At 43.2% G+C, this 17,032-nt stretch overlaps 2 protein-coding genes and 1 non-coding gene across 3 annotated transcripts in view; all 3 read left to right on the top strand.

The window, feature by feature from the left end:
• The window catches only part of tedc2 (tubulin epsilon and delta complex 2), a 7,739-nt gene extending 676 nt beyond the window's left edge, over positions 1-7,063 (top strand). Inside the window, exons 2-9 of the mRNA XM_074656634.1 lie at positions 1,519-1,577; positions 1,935-2,481; positions 3,291-3,344; positions 3,442-3,520; positions 3,741-3,885; positions 5,386-5,469; positions 6,311-6,504; positions 6,627-7,063. Coding sequence (XP_074512735.1) covers positions 1,519-1,577; positions 1,935-2,481; positions 3,291-3,344; positions 3,442-3,520; positions 3,741-3,885; positions 5,386-5,469; positions 6,311-6,504; positions 6,627-6,779 — 1,315 coding nt within the window. The 3' untranslated portion in view covers positions 6,780-7,063. The remainder of the gene's footprint in view (positions 1-1,518; positions 1,578-1,934; positions 2,482-3,290; positions 3,345-3,441; positions 3,521-3,740; positions 3,886-5,385; positions 5,470-6,310; positions 6,505-6,626) is intronic.
• On the top strand, positions 473-546 carry trnat-agu (transfer RNA threonine (anticodon AGU)). The gene has a single exon. It is a non-coding gene; the product is annotated as a tRNA-Thr (tRNA).
• Positions 7,064-11,758: 4,695 nt separating the features above from the next.
• On the top strand, positions 11,759-15,143 carry LOC141781108 (transmembrane protein 100). The gene has a single exon (XM_074656633.1). It carries the CDS (start codon positions 12,042-12,044, stop codon positions 12,423-12,425), a length of 384 nt encoding a protein of 127 aa, XP_074512734.1. The 5' UTR covers positions 11,759-12,041; the 3' UTR covers positions 12,426-15,143.
• The last annotated feature ends 1,889 nt before the right edge of the window (positions 15,144-17,032 follow it).

The following is a 17,032-nucleotide window of genomic DNA, read 5'->3' as shown; positions in this document are numbered from 1 at the left end:
AGGACTTGGAGGATTTGTTCTCCTTAAGGGCACATTATTATTATTAATTAATTAATAATATATATATAATATATAATATTAATTAATATATATATATAATATTAATTATTATTATTATCTATTATTGTTTTTATAATTTTTGTATACCTTTACCTCTCCTGTGTTTCACTCTGTTTGCTGATGTTGCTGCATTGACACCTGAATTTCCCTCCGGGGATTAATAAAGGTTCATCTTATCTTATCTGATCTTATTATAACGTCGGCCTGAAGGCATCAGAGAGAATTCAGCCGAAAACAAAATGTGATCTGGTTGGTTTTAGCCCCAGTGGTGTGTCTTTGGTACATAAACCTCCTGTAAACTGGTGTTAAAACATTCACTGAAAGCACTAAATAATGCTGAATTTGTACAGTCCACGTTGAATCATCATATTGATTAGTTAAGTTGAACATCTGTGCCCTGATGCACCCATCTGGCGCTGTGGCTTAGATGGTTAAAGCGCCTGTCTAGTAAACAGGAGATCCTGGGTTCGAATCCCAGCAGTGCCTTTTCCAGCAAAAGTTTCTCTCTCTCTCCACTGCAAATCACCACCATTAATGATATATTGCATAGACAAAAACACATAATTGTGGTGCATTAAACCTCTAGTGATAAGTTGGAATAGCAAAGTGTTTGCATGTTGGTGATATATTTGCACAAACTGATAAGTAACAAGAAACTGCAGAAATGTTACAGTAATGCCAAAGACATGTACAGTATGAGGTAATTTGTCTCACTATAATAACATAGTTATATCCACCACAGAGCATAGGCATGATTATTTGTTCTTTTTTATTAAAGGTCCCATATTGTAAAAAGTGAGATTTTCATGTCTTTTATATTATAAAGCAGGTTTAAGTGATGTATAAATACTGTTAAACTATCAAAACGGTCAATATACAGAGAAATACACACAACCCGTATTCAGAAATTGTGCGTTCGAAACAAGCCGTTAGGATTTCTGTCCATTTGTGAGGTCACAAATATACAATATTTAGACCCATTACACGGGTTTTAAACATAAACATTCTAAATGTGTCCCGGTTTATTTCCTGTTGCAGTGTATGTAAATAACATCAGCTGACAGGAAGTAAACATGGACACAAGCTGTTGCCTAGCAATGCAATTCCATTGCAATTCTGTTCAAATGCACTAAAACGAAGTGTTTCAGATAGAGGGTAAATACAGGTATATTCAGGCAGACAGTATGAGAAAAATAATGGTTTTTTTTAACATTACAGCATGTAAACATGTTCTAGTAGAAACACAAAATACAAGTATGAACCTGAAAATAAGCATGATATGGGACCTTTAACAAAATGTTTATTCACCTTTGTACATTTGGAATATACACAGATGCTTTGTAAGGAAATGAAAAAAAATAATATTATTAAATATTATAAAACAAAGATTATATCATATTATAGTATTAATTGTGCTCCTCTTGGCTGTTTTGAGTGATATTAAGTCTCTTCCCGCAGAACGCCACAACCAAAGTCGGGCACTGATGAGTCAGAATGTGCAGATGATGCTGCTACAGGTAATTAAAAATATATTAGATTGTTTTTCCGGTACAATGCTCATTAATCAACAGAAATGAGTTAGCTTTGAAGACAGTTTTTCATCTGTTGTCACTCGCTCGCTATACACCAAAAAGATTCTATTCTATGGGATAAAGACATCACATGTAACATAAAATAAATTGTTCATTTTAGCATTTTAGGTGAATGCAGCTAAGTAGAGAGATTATAAGAGCAGTCTTATACCTGTAATAAATAATCACACTTCTCTCTTTCATTCTCGTCATCAAGGAGGTCATGTATCATAGTAGACTTTCAGGTTGAATACTGAAATAACTAAACAGTGACCACGTGTTTGCATGCTGCTATCTCCACAGACACAGATACCTCGCCAGGGGAAAAAGAAGATATGGAATTGCTCGAGCGAGCCCTGGAGAAAGCCCTTCGGGTCCGTACTGGCACAGGATCTTCTAAAGAAGCCTCAAACAAACAATCTGTACCTCGAAAGGAACTCGGCAGCACGGCTGTCACATCCAAAGAGGGAATGCAGACTTCTAAAAGAAAACCTGGTACGACAGTATCCTCCACACTGGGCTCAAAACCTTCAGCTAGTAGCTACAATCCTGGACGGTGCAAAACCACAACTAATAGAGACGCAACCCAGAACTGTCCTGTCTCGTCAGCTGGGGTTGTTCATCACCAGGCAGCGAGGAAATCACAGCAGGCCGTCTCGTCGTCTGGCTCTCTTGGTCGGGGTCAGTTACACACCTCTGCCCTCCGCTCGAAAAACAAGACTATTAGAAGCAACGTGTTGAGTGGAAGTGACCTGGGCGAAGCTGAAGCTATCTCCACTCCTTCGAATACCACAGTGCCTGTTTCACAAACAGAGGAGTCTGGAGCTCCCAGTTTACCTCGACAGAATGGGTATGTTTTTACTAGGGCTGTCAATCAATTCAAATATTGAATCGCAAATGAATCACATTTTTTCTGTTAAGGTACATTTTTCTGTTCAAAATGTACCTTAAAAAGAGATATGTCAAGTATTTAATACTCTTATCAACATGAGAGTGGGCAAATATGCTTGATGTATACAAATATATGTATATATTTATTATTGGAAATCAATTAACGACACAAAACAATGACAAATATTGTCCAAAAACCCTCACAGGTACTGTATTTAGTACAAAAAATATGTAACAAACTGCAGCCCAACAGGCAACAACAGCTGTCAGTGTGTCAGTGTGCTGACTTGACTATAACTTGCCCCAAACTGCATGTGATTATCATAAAGTGGGCATGTCTGTAAAGGGGAGACTCGTGGGTACCCATAGAACCCATTTTCATTCACATATCTTGAGGTCAGAGGTGAAGGGACCGCTTTGAAAATGGCTATGACAGTTTTTCTTCGCCAAAATTTTGCATAAGTCTGGAGCGTTATTTAGCCTCCTTTTTGACAAGGTAGTATGACATGGTTGATACCAAGGGATTCTTGGAGGTTATCTAGTTTCAAACGATGCCAGTATATGTACTCTAGCTTTAAAACTGAGCCCACTATAACCTAAAAATGAGTGGCGTTAAAATGAATTTGCCTTAACGTGTTATTATCGTGTTAACTTTGACAGCCCTAGTTTTTACACATGAAGAAAACCACACTTTTTCAATTGGAAATATGTTTAACATTTGCTTGCTGTGCTATTATAATCATTCTGTTTGCCTTTGCATAATGGCAGGGGAGCTTCTGATCAAACAGCAAAATGGAAATCTCTAAGGAGCAAGCAAAACAGGTGGCCAAAACCAGTCTGTGTGTTTAACATTGTGAACTTTTTATTCCATAGTTTCTGTTGTTCGGACACTAAGTTTCCCTCTCTGCGTTATCTTTAGGTTATGGGACAAAGTCGTTGCCCTACAGAGGAAATCTGTGCCAGGGAGGAGTCGCTTCATGGAGAGAATGAGAGCTACGGTATCCTTCCTTTTTCTAATGAAGCCTGTGAGAATGGGCTGGGAAGCCTCGGACATGTTTTCCATGTTGTCTAATGTTTAGTTTGGAAATATACTCAGTTCCCAGCTATAAACAGTTTGACAGTCAGAGTCAGCACAAATTTGATGAATACACTTTCAGTCCTCTAAGCAATCAGATACCCGGCGAGTTGTCCTTGACCCCGCCTCTCTGACCCCTCTAGTTCCCCACGGACTGGCCACGTGGTAGCCCAGATCAGACCAGAGCTCTGGTCAACAGACTGACTCACCAAGGGCATGACCTCGCCCGGCGCTGCCAGACAGAGGAGCTTCTGGCCAAACGGACGCCAGGAGCAGCCACAGAGATGGGTAAAAAAGCACATGACACATGAGAGGAGAAATGAAGGCGATGATGACACAAGTGTGTGGGTGAGAAAATGGTAATTTGGGAGGAAACTGCACAGGGAGTTGGCAGGAAGTGACTTTCTGAGAGCTATTTAGGCTGATATATCATTGATGAGACTCTGCCAATCATGATCAGGACCCTGGAACGAGCAGCTGAGTTATTTAAAGGGGACATGTTATGCAAAATGCCATCCTCTCTTTTTCTCCTGAAGCGTCTATCAGAAAATGTGTAAAAACGAGCAGTAGAACCACCTCCAGCTAGGTGACGTCCCCGCCCACGGAGTCGCTGCTCAATCGACCTCGCTGTCCGCCATTGTGATTTCCTCACTATTGCGGATATGCTAACATGGCAGGAGCAAAACCCACAGCTCGTTCTATTCTATTGTTGGCTGCAAGAACCAACAGAAAAGCCTTTGTGAAATGTCCCCACAACAACAGGAAAACTTCTCATTTATTTGTTCCGCATTCTTACAAAGGTGAACGCAGGTTATCATATAAAGTAGCCTAAACTAAGTGCAATTTATTTTCATCAGCTCCGAAGATACACTTGGATTTTGCACCTTTTATACTGCTGCCACGGCTGCAACCGCAACTACTCTTCCTTGCAGATTATTTGTACAAAACTAACGTAACTTACCATCCATCGTGGAAAACTCATGAAGGTGCACTCAGAGCAAGGCTTGAGAAGGTCACGGAGCACGACGAAAGCGCGCACTGTAACGTCCTGCAAAACCACGCCCATCCAGGTGAAATAATGGATGTATAAAGAGAACTGGAAAACAGCGTTGGAGGCGGGGCCCCGTTCGTTCTTATGAAAGTTGTTCAGTGACCTATGAAGCAAAAAAAGTTTGACTTCCAGGTATAAAATTCTCCAGTTCTTCCGGCGATCTTCCGCATCCATTGGGCCCATGGAGCAGGCCATTCAAGTGTTCGTACTGGCACGTTGATTTACCTAAAAAAAAATGATCCACTCATTTACAGATGCTCTTTCCAAAAGTAAGTCAATGGGGAAAAAAGTCTTTTTGGGCACAATGGCATCACGTGACGGACACGGACGTTGTAATTCCACCGTTTGGCCAACTATGTAAAATTTACTTCAAAGTCTGGTGCTCTTCCTGGTGGCTTGAGTGAAATATCACGTATTTAGGGAGTCCCCAGAGATGACAGCGCAGATGCAGAAAACCTAACAGACACTAAAACGGAGCGTTTCAGACAGGTGGGAGGGTGAATACAGGATATTCAGACAGACAGTATGAGAAAAATTTTGTGCTTTTCGAACATTAAAAGCATGTAAACATAGAAACCCCAAATACAAGTATGAACCTGAAAAATAGGCATAATATGTCCCATTTAATAATTGCACGGACTACCATCATGAGACTCATTAACACAGTGCAATTAAACCCAACAACCCCACTATCTCCTGTAATAACGTTGCTGGTGAAATTATGTTTTTCCATACAGGTGGTAAGGCAAACAAGTATGACTCCTGTCTGACACCGATGACCGCAGCACAGCTCCAGAACTTTGCACACCGAGCGAAACAAGGTAGGAAATAATAATCCTGTTTCACCATAACATAACCTACCGTTTTAAAACCATGTGTTCCCTCTTAAAAGAATCACATGTCAACCTATAACTTTGGTTATATGAAGGTGGTCGTGAGCAGAAGATTATTGAAATGATTTATTCCACAGCACAGACTGACCCTGTGTTTGATTATTATCATGTCTGGGTGTCAAGGTATCACTCACTCAGAACCTACAGTATGTAACACGGTAGAATTTCCATTACCTTCAACGATACTGTTATAATGAAGCTGAACACCCCTGAGATTTTTCCATTCACACCACTTAAATGACCGGATCACCTTCAGGGACGGAGTTTTGTTTATGTTTAGCAGTTGCAGCTCCAGTGCGGCACAAGCATGTTGCTAAAGCCGGTGTGAGAGAGAAGTTTCCAGTCATTTCTAGCTCCCTGTTTAGCACAAACACCTCCATCCAATCCAGCATCTCACATCCACATTTCAATGAGTATTTTTATTTCAGGGAGTTTTAATATTCATGAGAGGGATTAAGCGTTTATTGCATTTTAACAGCATTTGAAAAATGGTTGCAATGAATATGGCGCGCTAACGAGCTAATGCAGCCTCTCCGTCTTGGCGTATGGAAAATGAAAACAGAGCCGCAGTGAAACCTCAGTGCCAGATCAGTACTTTCCTTGGCCCCTCTCTCTCTCTCTCTCTGTGACGGTGGAGTTTTAAAGCTGTCTATCCTGGCGTGGCTAGGCGAGGGCCTAGCTATTTAAAGCTGAGGCAGCGGAGAAGAAAAACGTTTTAGGGTACGGTTGCTCACGCTCACGCTCTAAAAATAACCGTATTTTCCGTCAGAGTGGGAAGCATGGGATCGATGGAGGCCAGAGGGAGGTTGTCTTTGCCCCGCTGGGGCAAATGGTGTGTGGGGAGACGGGATGGTTGCACCGCTGCCCCCGACTATAACCTACAGGACAGAGGCTGAACTCCGAGAGCTGGAGACGCTGAGGATGAGGGTGGCACTGCTGCAGCAGGAGATTCACCTGGAGCAGGTAAGGGTTCATCAGACATCTCATTGTGCTCATTGATTAGACAGTCTGTGTGTTCTGGTCTGAGTAGTAGTCAATACCTGCTAAGAAATAATGTGCTGACAGTCTCTTCTTCTGTGTGACAGGCTCTGTTGGACGCTCTGTCCCCTCAGCTTTCATCTATAGTACCACCAGGTCCTGGATGTCCCAGCATCAGTGTGCTGAGAGATGTGTATTCCCTGCTGGGTGAAGGAGGGGAGCGTTTCCCTGCCTTAGTCCTGGACTCTGAGCCTGAATGACTACAGAGCATATTACACTTGATGTCCACCTCCTATTTACACACATAAGAGAAATAAATGATTACCTCTCAGTATAATGCAATCCACTGCAACACCAGTTGAATCCCTCTGACACTGTCAATACAACCAGCAACATAAAGTTGTATTGGTCCTTGAATCAAGGTGATTACTGTGAAGAATTTATGTTTTTTTAGCGTTCTGTGACTGTATTTATTCAGTGTCGGACGCCATGCTGTAAGTTGTATGACTGGAAAAATTAAACAAGATTATGGTTGTTTATCATTTATCATCTTTATTGTCGTTTCTTACTGTGAAGTGCTGTAGTTACAACCTTGTCGCTCGTTGTTTTCAGATAATCCAGTGGGTTTTTTAATATGATTTATTTGGCTTTAGAGGTCAGAGAATGGTATGGAGGACGGAACCTGCTAAAATCAAAGATGAATGAATAAATAAATGACTCGATAAATAAATAACTTTGCTGTTAAAAGTAGCAAAAATAATATAAAAAATAAATGTAGTCATTAATTAATTGATAAAATAAATAAAGAATAAATGCATAAATAAATAAATGTAAAAATCCATAATGATAAAACTGGAAGGGAGTTAATACTATAATATATAATATAAAGGTAAATAAATAAAAAAGCAAATAAAACAGAAATATTAATTTATGTCATATTTTATCACTTAATGAAATTTTTTTATATTATTTGTGCTACTTTTAATAGCATTTTTATTTATTTATATTATTTATTTAAATTTGCATGGTTTTCACTGGACAGCAATAACTTATAGACATTGACGTCCATTTAATACATGATATCGGCATGTGGCAAATAGATTTCACAGTCTGGATATTTGTAATTCCAGCTCTCATAAATATTTCAATTTTAATAGCGTTAAGGTTTTATTTTTCTAATGGTTCAGTGGTATTTCCATGTCTAAATTCTATTTAGATTATATAACAATACCTAGAATAATGTGTAATGGAAAAACCTTAACCCGAGGTCAGTAATGGAGCTCTTGCAACACTGACTGTACCAGCAGGTGGCACTCAACTCACAGAGGAATTGACTACAGACCATACAAACAGGTGACTAATGTTAATCGCCTGATTAGTTATTACTGTTGCATCAAAAAGCAATCAATAAATTGCCAGTTGGATTCAATCCATGGCCTAGAATCACATGTGGAAATGAGACTACACTTCATAAGTAATTTTTTTTAAATTTACTTATCAGTGTGTTGCATGTCGGTCGGCTTGTTGATCTGTGGATTTAAGTGATGCAAAGGAACAATGGAAGCGCTTCATCCTTTTTTAATCCTGCCTTTCAACGAAAGCAGCAGGCACGCCATGACTTCAGGCTCATCCTCCGTGTGCTCCAATTTCTTCCCTTCTGTCTGGCAAATCATTGTGAGGAGCTCACATCGTGAATGATTGTGTTTGTTAGTCATGAGACAGACCTGCGACCTTTCCCAGTGTGTTTCAGTTCACTCTGCCATAATGCTTCTCCATATGATGTGTTCGATTTCCTTTTTATAACCTGGCATACGTTGAATGATATATAACGCGTATGGGGGCCAATATGATGTCTCTGCGAGCTGAGAGAATTGCTAATCGTGGTTTTGCCCGCCACAAATGTTAACGCGAGGGCGTGTGTGAGATGCAGGGAGGCTTGGCGAAGGCCCTAAAGGCTCGTGCCCACAGATGACTGTGTGTGGATGGCAGGGGCTGTGCCAGACTGGGCAACAGGTGGCGCTGGGTTCACGCAGCAGGACGTGGGTGTTGGAGCCCTACTGCACTCAAACGCAGGGACATGCACACTCAAAGCCGGCTGAGTCACAGAGATGCCTGGGGGCCTGGCTCTGCATGCTGCAAGCTGGAAATGGCATGTTTCCCCGAGGAGAGGAATAAAAAGATTATAAAAGGGAGATGACTATTTCAGCTTCACGCTGTTACCTGTGTCTAAAACAACAGGAGCGCTGGGGGCAACTGCTCCTGGTTTAAAATCAGAAATACAGATCTTTGTCCCGGAACCAGAAGTGTCTCACCACTGCAGCACTATGGAAATGTCCTGCGAGCTTGGATCAGTGTGTGTGAACGGAGTGGAGGAGGAGGCAGGGAAGCATCCTTGAGATCACGTCAACACTACACACAGGTCCCAGAGGGAGTGGCGCCTACGCAACTCAGCCTTCCTGTGACCTGCATACATCAGCTGCTGCCTGGCTCTGGCTGTCACCAGCAGAGCTTTTTCACTCCAGCCAGCGTGGCCTGGCCCTGCCCAGGTTACCCATGTCTCACGCGTTTGTCCCATTTTTCTCACGCCTCTTTTTGTCACCTAATGGAATCTTCCCAGTCAGTTTTTGCTTTCCATGAAAGAAGCTTCGTTTTCCCGCAGGCTATGCTCTCACACAGAGAGTTGAATAGTCTTTGTCGTACTCATTCCTTCCTACTTTGTTTTCAGCCTTTTCATTTTCACATTTTTTTTCTAGCCTTAAAAGTCCACTGCAGTGCCGGTGTCCAAGTACAAATCCACAGAAACCGAACAGTGCTACCAAGAATCCACTTCTCTCCTTTAAATACCCATTGAACATCTCCTTTCTCCTGCACCCCGCCCCTCACAAACACATTCCTCACTTTCCCTCTTTTATCCCTCTTTTTGCTCCTCCGGCTCTGTTGCACAGTGAGCGACATCAGGCATCGTTAAGTCAGTCTGTTCATCAGTTCGGCTGCATTAGGGTTCATTATTTAATTGAACACATTCTGGTTTAAGTTGCATTTTTCTGTCAAGGCAAAATGTCTAAACTACGGAGCAGTTGTCCTGTTCATGCATTTATATGAGAATATTAGGCATCTCTTAATCTGATAATGTGTGTATTGTGGTCATTAAATAGCAGTAATCTTTAAAGGGATAGTTCAGATGTTTAGAATTGGGGTTGTATGAGGTCCTTATCCATAGTCAGTGTATTACCTACAGTAGATGACGGTCAGCACGACTCAAGCTTGGAGAAACAGACAGGAGTTACCGCACTGAAGCAAAGCAATGTACTGCTGTGGACGGGGCCGGCAGCAAAACGTATTTTAGCCACCTAAAAGAAAGACTCACCTAAAAAAATCAATATCAGTTTAAGTGTACGCTATATTTAGAATATTTTTGCCGGTTTACCTTGCCGAGAGACAGACCTTTTGTATACATCTATGCTCTCGCCAAAGCCATCAGACCATCAGAAAAAAACAACTATTTTACCTTGCAGAATACGGGAGTAGCTGGTCTACCAATGCCTCGATTGGTTAGTTTCTTTGTGTTATTGTGTGACTTTGGTGAATCCAAACTAACCAAAGACACACAATAACACAAACTAACTAATCGAGGCGGCGGTAGACCAGCACCTCCTGTGTTCTGCGATGTAAAATTACTGTTTTTTTCAATGGAGTCTGGTGGCTTTGGTGAGAGCGTTGATAACGGTTTCAGTTCCCCGTCGGAAAGGGCTGTTTGATGGCAAGGTAAACAAGGAAAATTATTCTAAATATAGTGTACACTTAAACTGATATTATTCTTTTTAGGTGGGTCTTTCTTTTAGGTGGCTAAAATACGTTTTGCTGTCGGCCCCGTCCACAGCAGTACATTGCTTTGCTTCCGTGCGGTAACTCCTGTCTGCTTCTCCAAACTGGGGGGGCGTGCCAACCGTCATCTACTGTATAGGTAATACACTGACTATGGATAAGTACCTCATATAACCCCACTTCAAAACACCCAACCATTATCCTTTTAATATAATTGAGGAGAAACCTTTTGCCAAGCTGACATCATGCCATACAAATGCATAGTGATGTTTTTAAAACCCATAATTACATCTTATTGGTTGCTAAGTGGCCCCTTACACACATCTCTTCTCTTTAGACACCCAAGATGTCATGGAGTATGGGTTTCATGCCCGCAAAGCTTCAAGAGATGACTTTTTAGATATAGCTTTCATGCATATCAAAGAGGCATGTTCTTTAAATACACTTGAAACCACCATTTGCTTCCCCTAATATTGTAGGAGATAGTAAATTCCAAAGCCATTCAGCAACAGATTGCCATAATCAATGTTAAGTTCACAGTTCATTTTAAAAAAAAGCTTGGAAAGAAAAATATATGTTGCCATATCAAATCCAGTAATGCCCGAAGATAAAAACATAGACGTTCAGCAGTATACACACATTTATCCTTCCCTGACACGGCTTTTCAGATGTGGAGGAGTGAGATAAGCAAGTTTAGGCGAAGAGAGCTGTCTGGATTGATTTTCTTTTCGTGGAAGAGAGAGAGAAAGAGATGCAGGGGGGGATTAACTACTACTAGGTTGCCTTCCATGCAGAAAGGATTGGCACTTAGCAGTGAGTGTGGGTGGGAAAGCAGTGGGGGCCGTCACGTGTGGGCAAGCTCATTAGTGTATTTACATTTACATTATCGAGGCGTTGTATAGTTGAAGTCCTGCTGTAAATCTTAAGGTGTCCTCATGCACGTAAACGGAGGAGTGTGTGGGTGGTCGCGGGATTTCTGTTTGCTGCTGCTGCAATGGGAACACCATTACTATATAATTGCCATATGGAGGTGGCACATTTGTGCTGCTGTGGTGCGGTGGAGGGATGGAAAAACTTTCCAATCTGAGATGATGAGGGATTCCCCTTTCTCCTCTGATTTCCAGTCAGCAGTGGGTTTTTGTATCACCCAGGGGGATGCTTTTATACTGCAGGAAAACAAAAAAGAGAGACTGCAATTGAGAGTCAGTGATGTGGAGATAAAGAAAAGAGGGAGCAGTCAACTCTTCTCCCCTCCCCCTTCTTGTGCTTCGTCAACCCCTATTCTCCCTGCTTCAATGCTTGACGTCACACCGAGCGAGACCAATCGGAGCGCTTGGACTTCCCTGTTTTTCCTCCCTGGCTCCTCCCCTTCCCATGGTCCCTTATATATCCCCCGCCACTACGTTCAGCAGAGTGTACAATGTGCTGCCAGAGAGCCAACAGGCAGTGTACAGAGAAACAGCAAGAGAGGGAGGGAGAGAAGGGGAAAGTGTGAGTGGATTTCAGCGCTGACTTAGAAAAGCCTTCATCTGACGCGCTCTAGTCATTTCCTCCGCTCTCACACAGACCTTCCTTTCTCTCTTTTTGTGCCTTTCTCTATTTCTCTCTGCCGCTCCAGGCCAGAGCTGACTGCGAACGTGATCCAGGAGGCCCACGCTGCAGCCTGGTTCCAGGATCCACCAGCCCACACCATCAGGATGGGCTGTACAACGGGCCACCTGGCTTGCCAACCCCAGAGCAACACGGGGCAGGAGAGTCAGTCCCTGGAGGCCGGCGGCGCCAAAGTCCCCGACGTGCTCTCCTCTCTGGAGCGTCTGTCCCAGGCCACCGGAGGCATGGAGAAGTCCTGGTACCGCTGCATCTTTCCCTTCGGAATCATCTCTTTGGTGATCGGCGCGGCAGGAACCGGGGTGACCTACACCTACAACGACCTGCCCCAGACTAAAGTGGTGTCGGTGGTGCTGCTCGTCATGGGATTCTTGCTGTTGCTGATGGCCACCGCCTGTTGGACTGCCCACAAGAAGAAGAGAAGGAAAAAGAAAGAGGGAGGCTCTTTCACCTCTGAGCAGTGTCCCCTGTGAAGCACACGGGGAAAAACAGTGGTAGGAACTTGAAAGTAGAGACATACCCAAGGGCCGGGAGCTCAAGGGTTGGCTAAAGAAGCCGCCACTTCACCTCCGCCCAGCGCCAAATCCCCCTCTATTCTTTATCACAGAGTTTGGCTCAGCTCATACCGGAGAGCTGGGAAATCATAGAGAGTGGAAGGACAGATAGGCGGGACACTGAGTATCTGTTTAGTCTGTAAAGTTTGGACCATTTTGGATTGGCAAGGGAGGGATCACCAATGCCTCTTTTATCATCAGACAGCAGGTGTCCAGTGTCAAAACAACCTCAGAGGAGACACACGCAAATATGCATTGCACACTACATGCATATTTACACGCACGGACACACGGCCCTCGCGGTCCTCACTCCCATATGCACTGGCAGTCTCACTGGGAGCTCGCTTGCACAGACACCCAACACGCTATGCAGAGCTGCTGCCGGAGTCAACGCTGGCGTCACTAGGCACGTCAGTCACAGCATTCCTCTTGCCAGGACAGGTGACTCTCCAAGAGGCCAGAAGTGGGCCAAAGACGGCAACCCGATACCCAGCCAGAAAGAGCAGCGCACCCGCGTCAGCGGCCGGCGTCATTCACTCGTCCTGTGACACCGCAGCAATGTGTTGGGGGCTTTTTTTACGCAATGGGAGAGTGGAACTTGAGTCCAGCAGGATCTTGCTGGCATCTGTGTGGACGATGAGCTGGAGAGGGCAGAGGACCTGCTGGGGAAGTGTGGGCTCAAATAAAGATTCTGGTGAACTGAAAGACTTCACTACTAAGGAACAAAAAGATTTGCACATTATAGCCATGATGTCCACGCCAAGCAGGAGAAACTTCTAGTAAAGCAACATGCTCTGAAAGGCCTTTTGTAGCTTCAGCTTCACATTACAAAGGAGTGACTTTCTGACTGACTTATTGCCCTCCTGTCAATGTGCGGGCATTTACGCCCAGCCTTGTGTCTTCGTGGGGCACCTCGACCCCACACGGGGCAGGCCAGGATTATTGAAGGACACTGCCCGAGGGGACATGCCACTGCAGGGACACTTTGACTGATCCTGCTCCCCTAGGGCCCCTCCCTCTTTAGTGCCTTGAGCAAGCACTCATGGAAAAAGGCTCTGTCGCATTCCCCCGTTTCCATCTGAACCCCTGAGAGTTTCCCCCCTTGTTCTCCCTCTCTCTCTCTCTCCCATCCATCCCATATGCCTTCCTCCATCCTCCATCCCTAGTTTATGACTTGATCCCACTCATTCAACCTTTTTGACATTCAAATCAGGCACACACATAAATGTAAGCCCTATAGTCCACAGACATCTGTCTTTATCGCTGCGTGCCAAAGAAAGTGGATTATTTTCTCTCTCAGAGAGTGGAAAAGACTATTGACTGAGAGTGAGTGACAAATCCCTTTGTCAGTCTGAAAATACGGTACAAGGCTGCTCTCTAGTGAATACTGATTAATGTTTGTGCTCTAAGTGACTCTTGGGTTTCCCTTTCATGTACTTTTCCTTTCAGAAAAGAAAGAGTGAATGTAGCTGCTCCACATCTGCGAAGAGGTGCTTTCTTGTTGGTGTGTGGTCTCACGGGATGAGACGAACAATGGCATTTTTATTCATGTCTTAAATATTCTGTCCCTGAATGTAACCCGGGGTGGAAAATACAAATCACGGAAGTAGAAAGTGCAACACAGAGAATGCATGTAAATTGAAAAGGAGCCCGTTTTGTCTCCATGTGAAGGACTGTAAAGCACTCCTTCACCCTTGAGAACTATCATTGATCATCGATTCTGGCTGCCCGATTAGTGTCGCCTGTTGCTGAGTGAAATGTGTCTATGCATCCAGAGGTAGCAGTTAACACACAATGCCAAAGACCGACCGTCCTGGAGGCCATCTGCTTCAAACCTGCAATCGATCAGCCCTTTCTCTCATTATTTTTGCGGCTCAGTGTGCATTTAGATGTTCTGTTGCATACTGATTGTCAGCCAAACAAAACAAAGAGAAGGAATTGGGAAGAAGGGGGTTGAATAAGGAGGTAGTGGAGGAAGACAAAAGCAGGCAGCCTGGGAAGTCATTCCTTTCACTTTTAAGTGGGAGTGGGAGAGCTAACTCTGAGGTTAGATGGGATCAGCCATCCTGAACAGAGCAGTATTATTCTAAGGGGATATTACTGGCAGAAGCAGTGAAAACGCCAAGTTAACCAGAGTGTAGTAAGTCTACTCTGAACCTAATAGGACTAACAGTCTGTATTCAGCTGCGTACTGTATGGCCAAGTCAAAGGAAATGCCCATAAAGTGTATTTATGAGTATGTTCTTTTTTAGCTCAGCGCAATGTATTGTAGTACACGGTGGTTGCATACTTGTACTTGCTATCGTGACAGTGTGTTGACACTAAAAAAATTGATGGCAGGTGACCAGAATTTGTTTGTTATAGAGACGTGAAGTGATTTCCCTTCTGCCTTCTGGGAAAATCTACCTCTCTCTGCTGCGGGGGAAACACGTCCCTCACCCAGTAGACAGCACTCGCTGTCTGCCAATGCTGTTTGTCGCTCCAGCGAGCGACATGAAATGTGTTTGTTTTTGTTTAGTGCCCTCTAATATTTGGTGCTGTATATACACGACAATTTTATATTTCTACTGTATATTTCTACTACTTACTGTATATGTGCATTTTAATTGTTGTATTAAAATAAATGTTATGTGAACACGTTGGTCTGTGAGGTTCTAGTTTGTAGCTCGAAGTGTCAAAGTTAACGCCATAATAACGCGTTAAAGCAAACGCCACTAATTTCTTTAACGCATTAACGCAACTTGCAGTTTCGGCGGTTGCAGCGGGCTCAGTTTTAAAGCTAGAGTGACATTGGTAACCATGTCGTACTAGCGTGTCACGTAGGAGGTTAAATAACGCTCCAAACTTGCGCTAAATTTTGGCGAAGAAAAACTTGCATGGCAAATTTTCAAAGAGGTCCCTTGACCTCTGACCTCAAGATATGTGAATGAAAATGGGTTCTATGGGTACCCACGAGTCTCCCCTTTACAGACATGCCCACTTTATGATAATCACATGCAGTTTGGGGCAAGTCATAGTTTATGATTTGAGCATATATTTTATGCTAAATGCAGTACCTGTGAGGGTTTCTGGACAATATTTGTCATTGTTTTGTGTTGTTAATTGATTTAAAATAATAAATATATACATACATTCGCATAAAGCAAGCATATTTGCCCACTCCCATGTTGATAAGAGTATTAAATACTTGACAAATCTCCCTTTAAGGTTCATTTTGAACAGATAAAAAATGTGTGATTAATCACGATTAACTATTTTAATCGATTGACAGCCCTATTAAATGTGTAACTTTGTATTAAACTACTTTGCTTCGGGAGATTATTCAGAATCATCAAGGCAATACGCTCTATCCCGATCGATCTGGAAGAACCTCTGTACAGATGTGGATAGCGAGGACACCGTTCTAACTGTATTTTGAACAGTGTGCACATTAGATTATAACCGTCACCGCGCTTCACCATGTACATAGAACATAAAAAAACATCTTTGGTTGACGAGACCACCTCAGCTTCCCCTGTGCTTGAAATTTCGATGCTGTATATAGACGCATGTGCTGCCCTGCCAGCTTGGATGACTTGGTCAGAGACCTGGAGACGTGTGTGTGATCATTTGGTTGTTAGGGAAAACAAGACTGGCCAGTATGGAGCAGAATAAACGACACCCCCTACTGGCAAAATAATACACTAGTACCCTCACAGTGACAGACATATTCTCTAGTTTATCAACACACAGGCTTGTGCAAGTGAGACTGATTCAGTTCATTGTGGTTCATTAAACACATTTTATGTGCTGGGAAACGTCTGCGTGGGTGTGGAGGGAACAGTTCTGGATAAAGGGAGGTGGAGGCTAACGGGGGCAAAGTGCACATGGAGTGGAAGTGGTCGGTTGGATTGCACGGGTCAGCACAGATTACAGGAAACCAGATGGGAGCAACTCATCCGCCTCTCAATCTCCAGAAACTTGGCTTCAAACCCAAAGCGTTCAGCGCTATTTGGCTCTTATCATACTTTAAATTATACAAAACTGACATCAGTTTAAAAATGCAACGCCAGAAAAACAGGCAGCACGACGTGACACAAAGAAGTCTGGATTTGAGCCACGCTGGGGCCTGGTGACTTCATTTATGTTTAATTCAAATTACTGATCAACAGCATCTGTGCTTAAGACAGTCCTGTCTATGTATTTATTAGTCACCGTGCCTGCTGTCACTTTTGTAGTCGGATGGAGTTACGTTTAAATTGTGCTTCAGACATTACGACAGCTGTTTTGGAGGCAGGTGCGGACGGAAATCACACATGTCTGGCCAGACAGTCAAATTAAATCACAAGCAAGATGAAATTAAAACACAGTCTCGGTGTAGAGAAACAAATGTGATGAGAAGCTATCGGATTTAATCACTCAGATACTTGAGAGTACAGGATTTTTTGATTATTCCTGGATGAGCATGAATATGTGCCAATTATCAACAGACAAAAAGATATTGCAAAGTTTTTTCCCATCCCTCCATGAACCGCCCCCTACTCTGT

This window comes from Sebastes fasciatus, chromosome 13 (assembly GCF_043250625.1).
Source record: "Sebastes fasciatus isolate fSebFas1 chromosome 13, fSebFas1.pri, whole genome shotgun sequence".
NCBI classification, from domain to species: domain Eukaryota; kingdom Metazoa; phylum Chordata; class Actinopteri; order Perciformes; family Sebastidae; genus Sebastes; species Sebastes fasciatus.
This window is presented reverse-complemented; position numbering and strand designations above follow the sequence as displayed.

Coding starts and splice junctions, on each gene's coding strand:
- LOC141781108 (XM_074656633.1), top strand. CDS start 12,042: ATGGGCTGTACAACGGGCCACCTGGCTTGCCAACCCCAGAGCAACACG.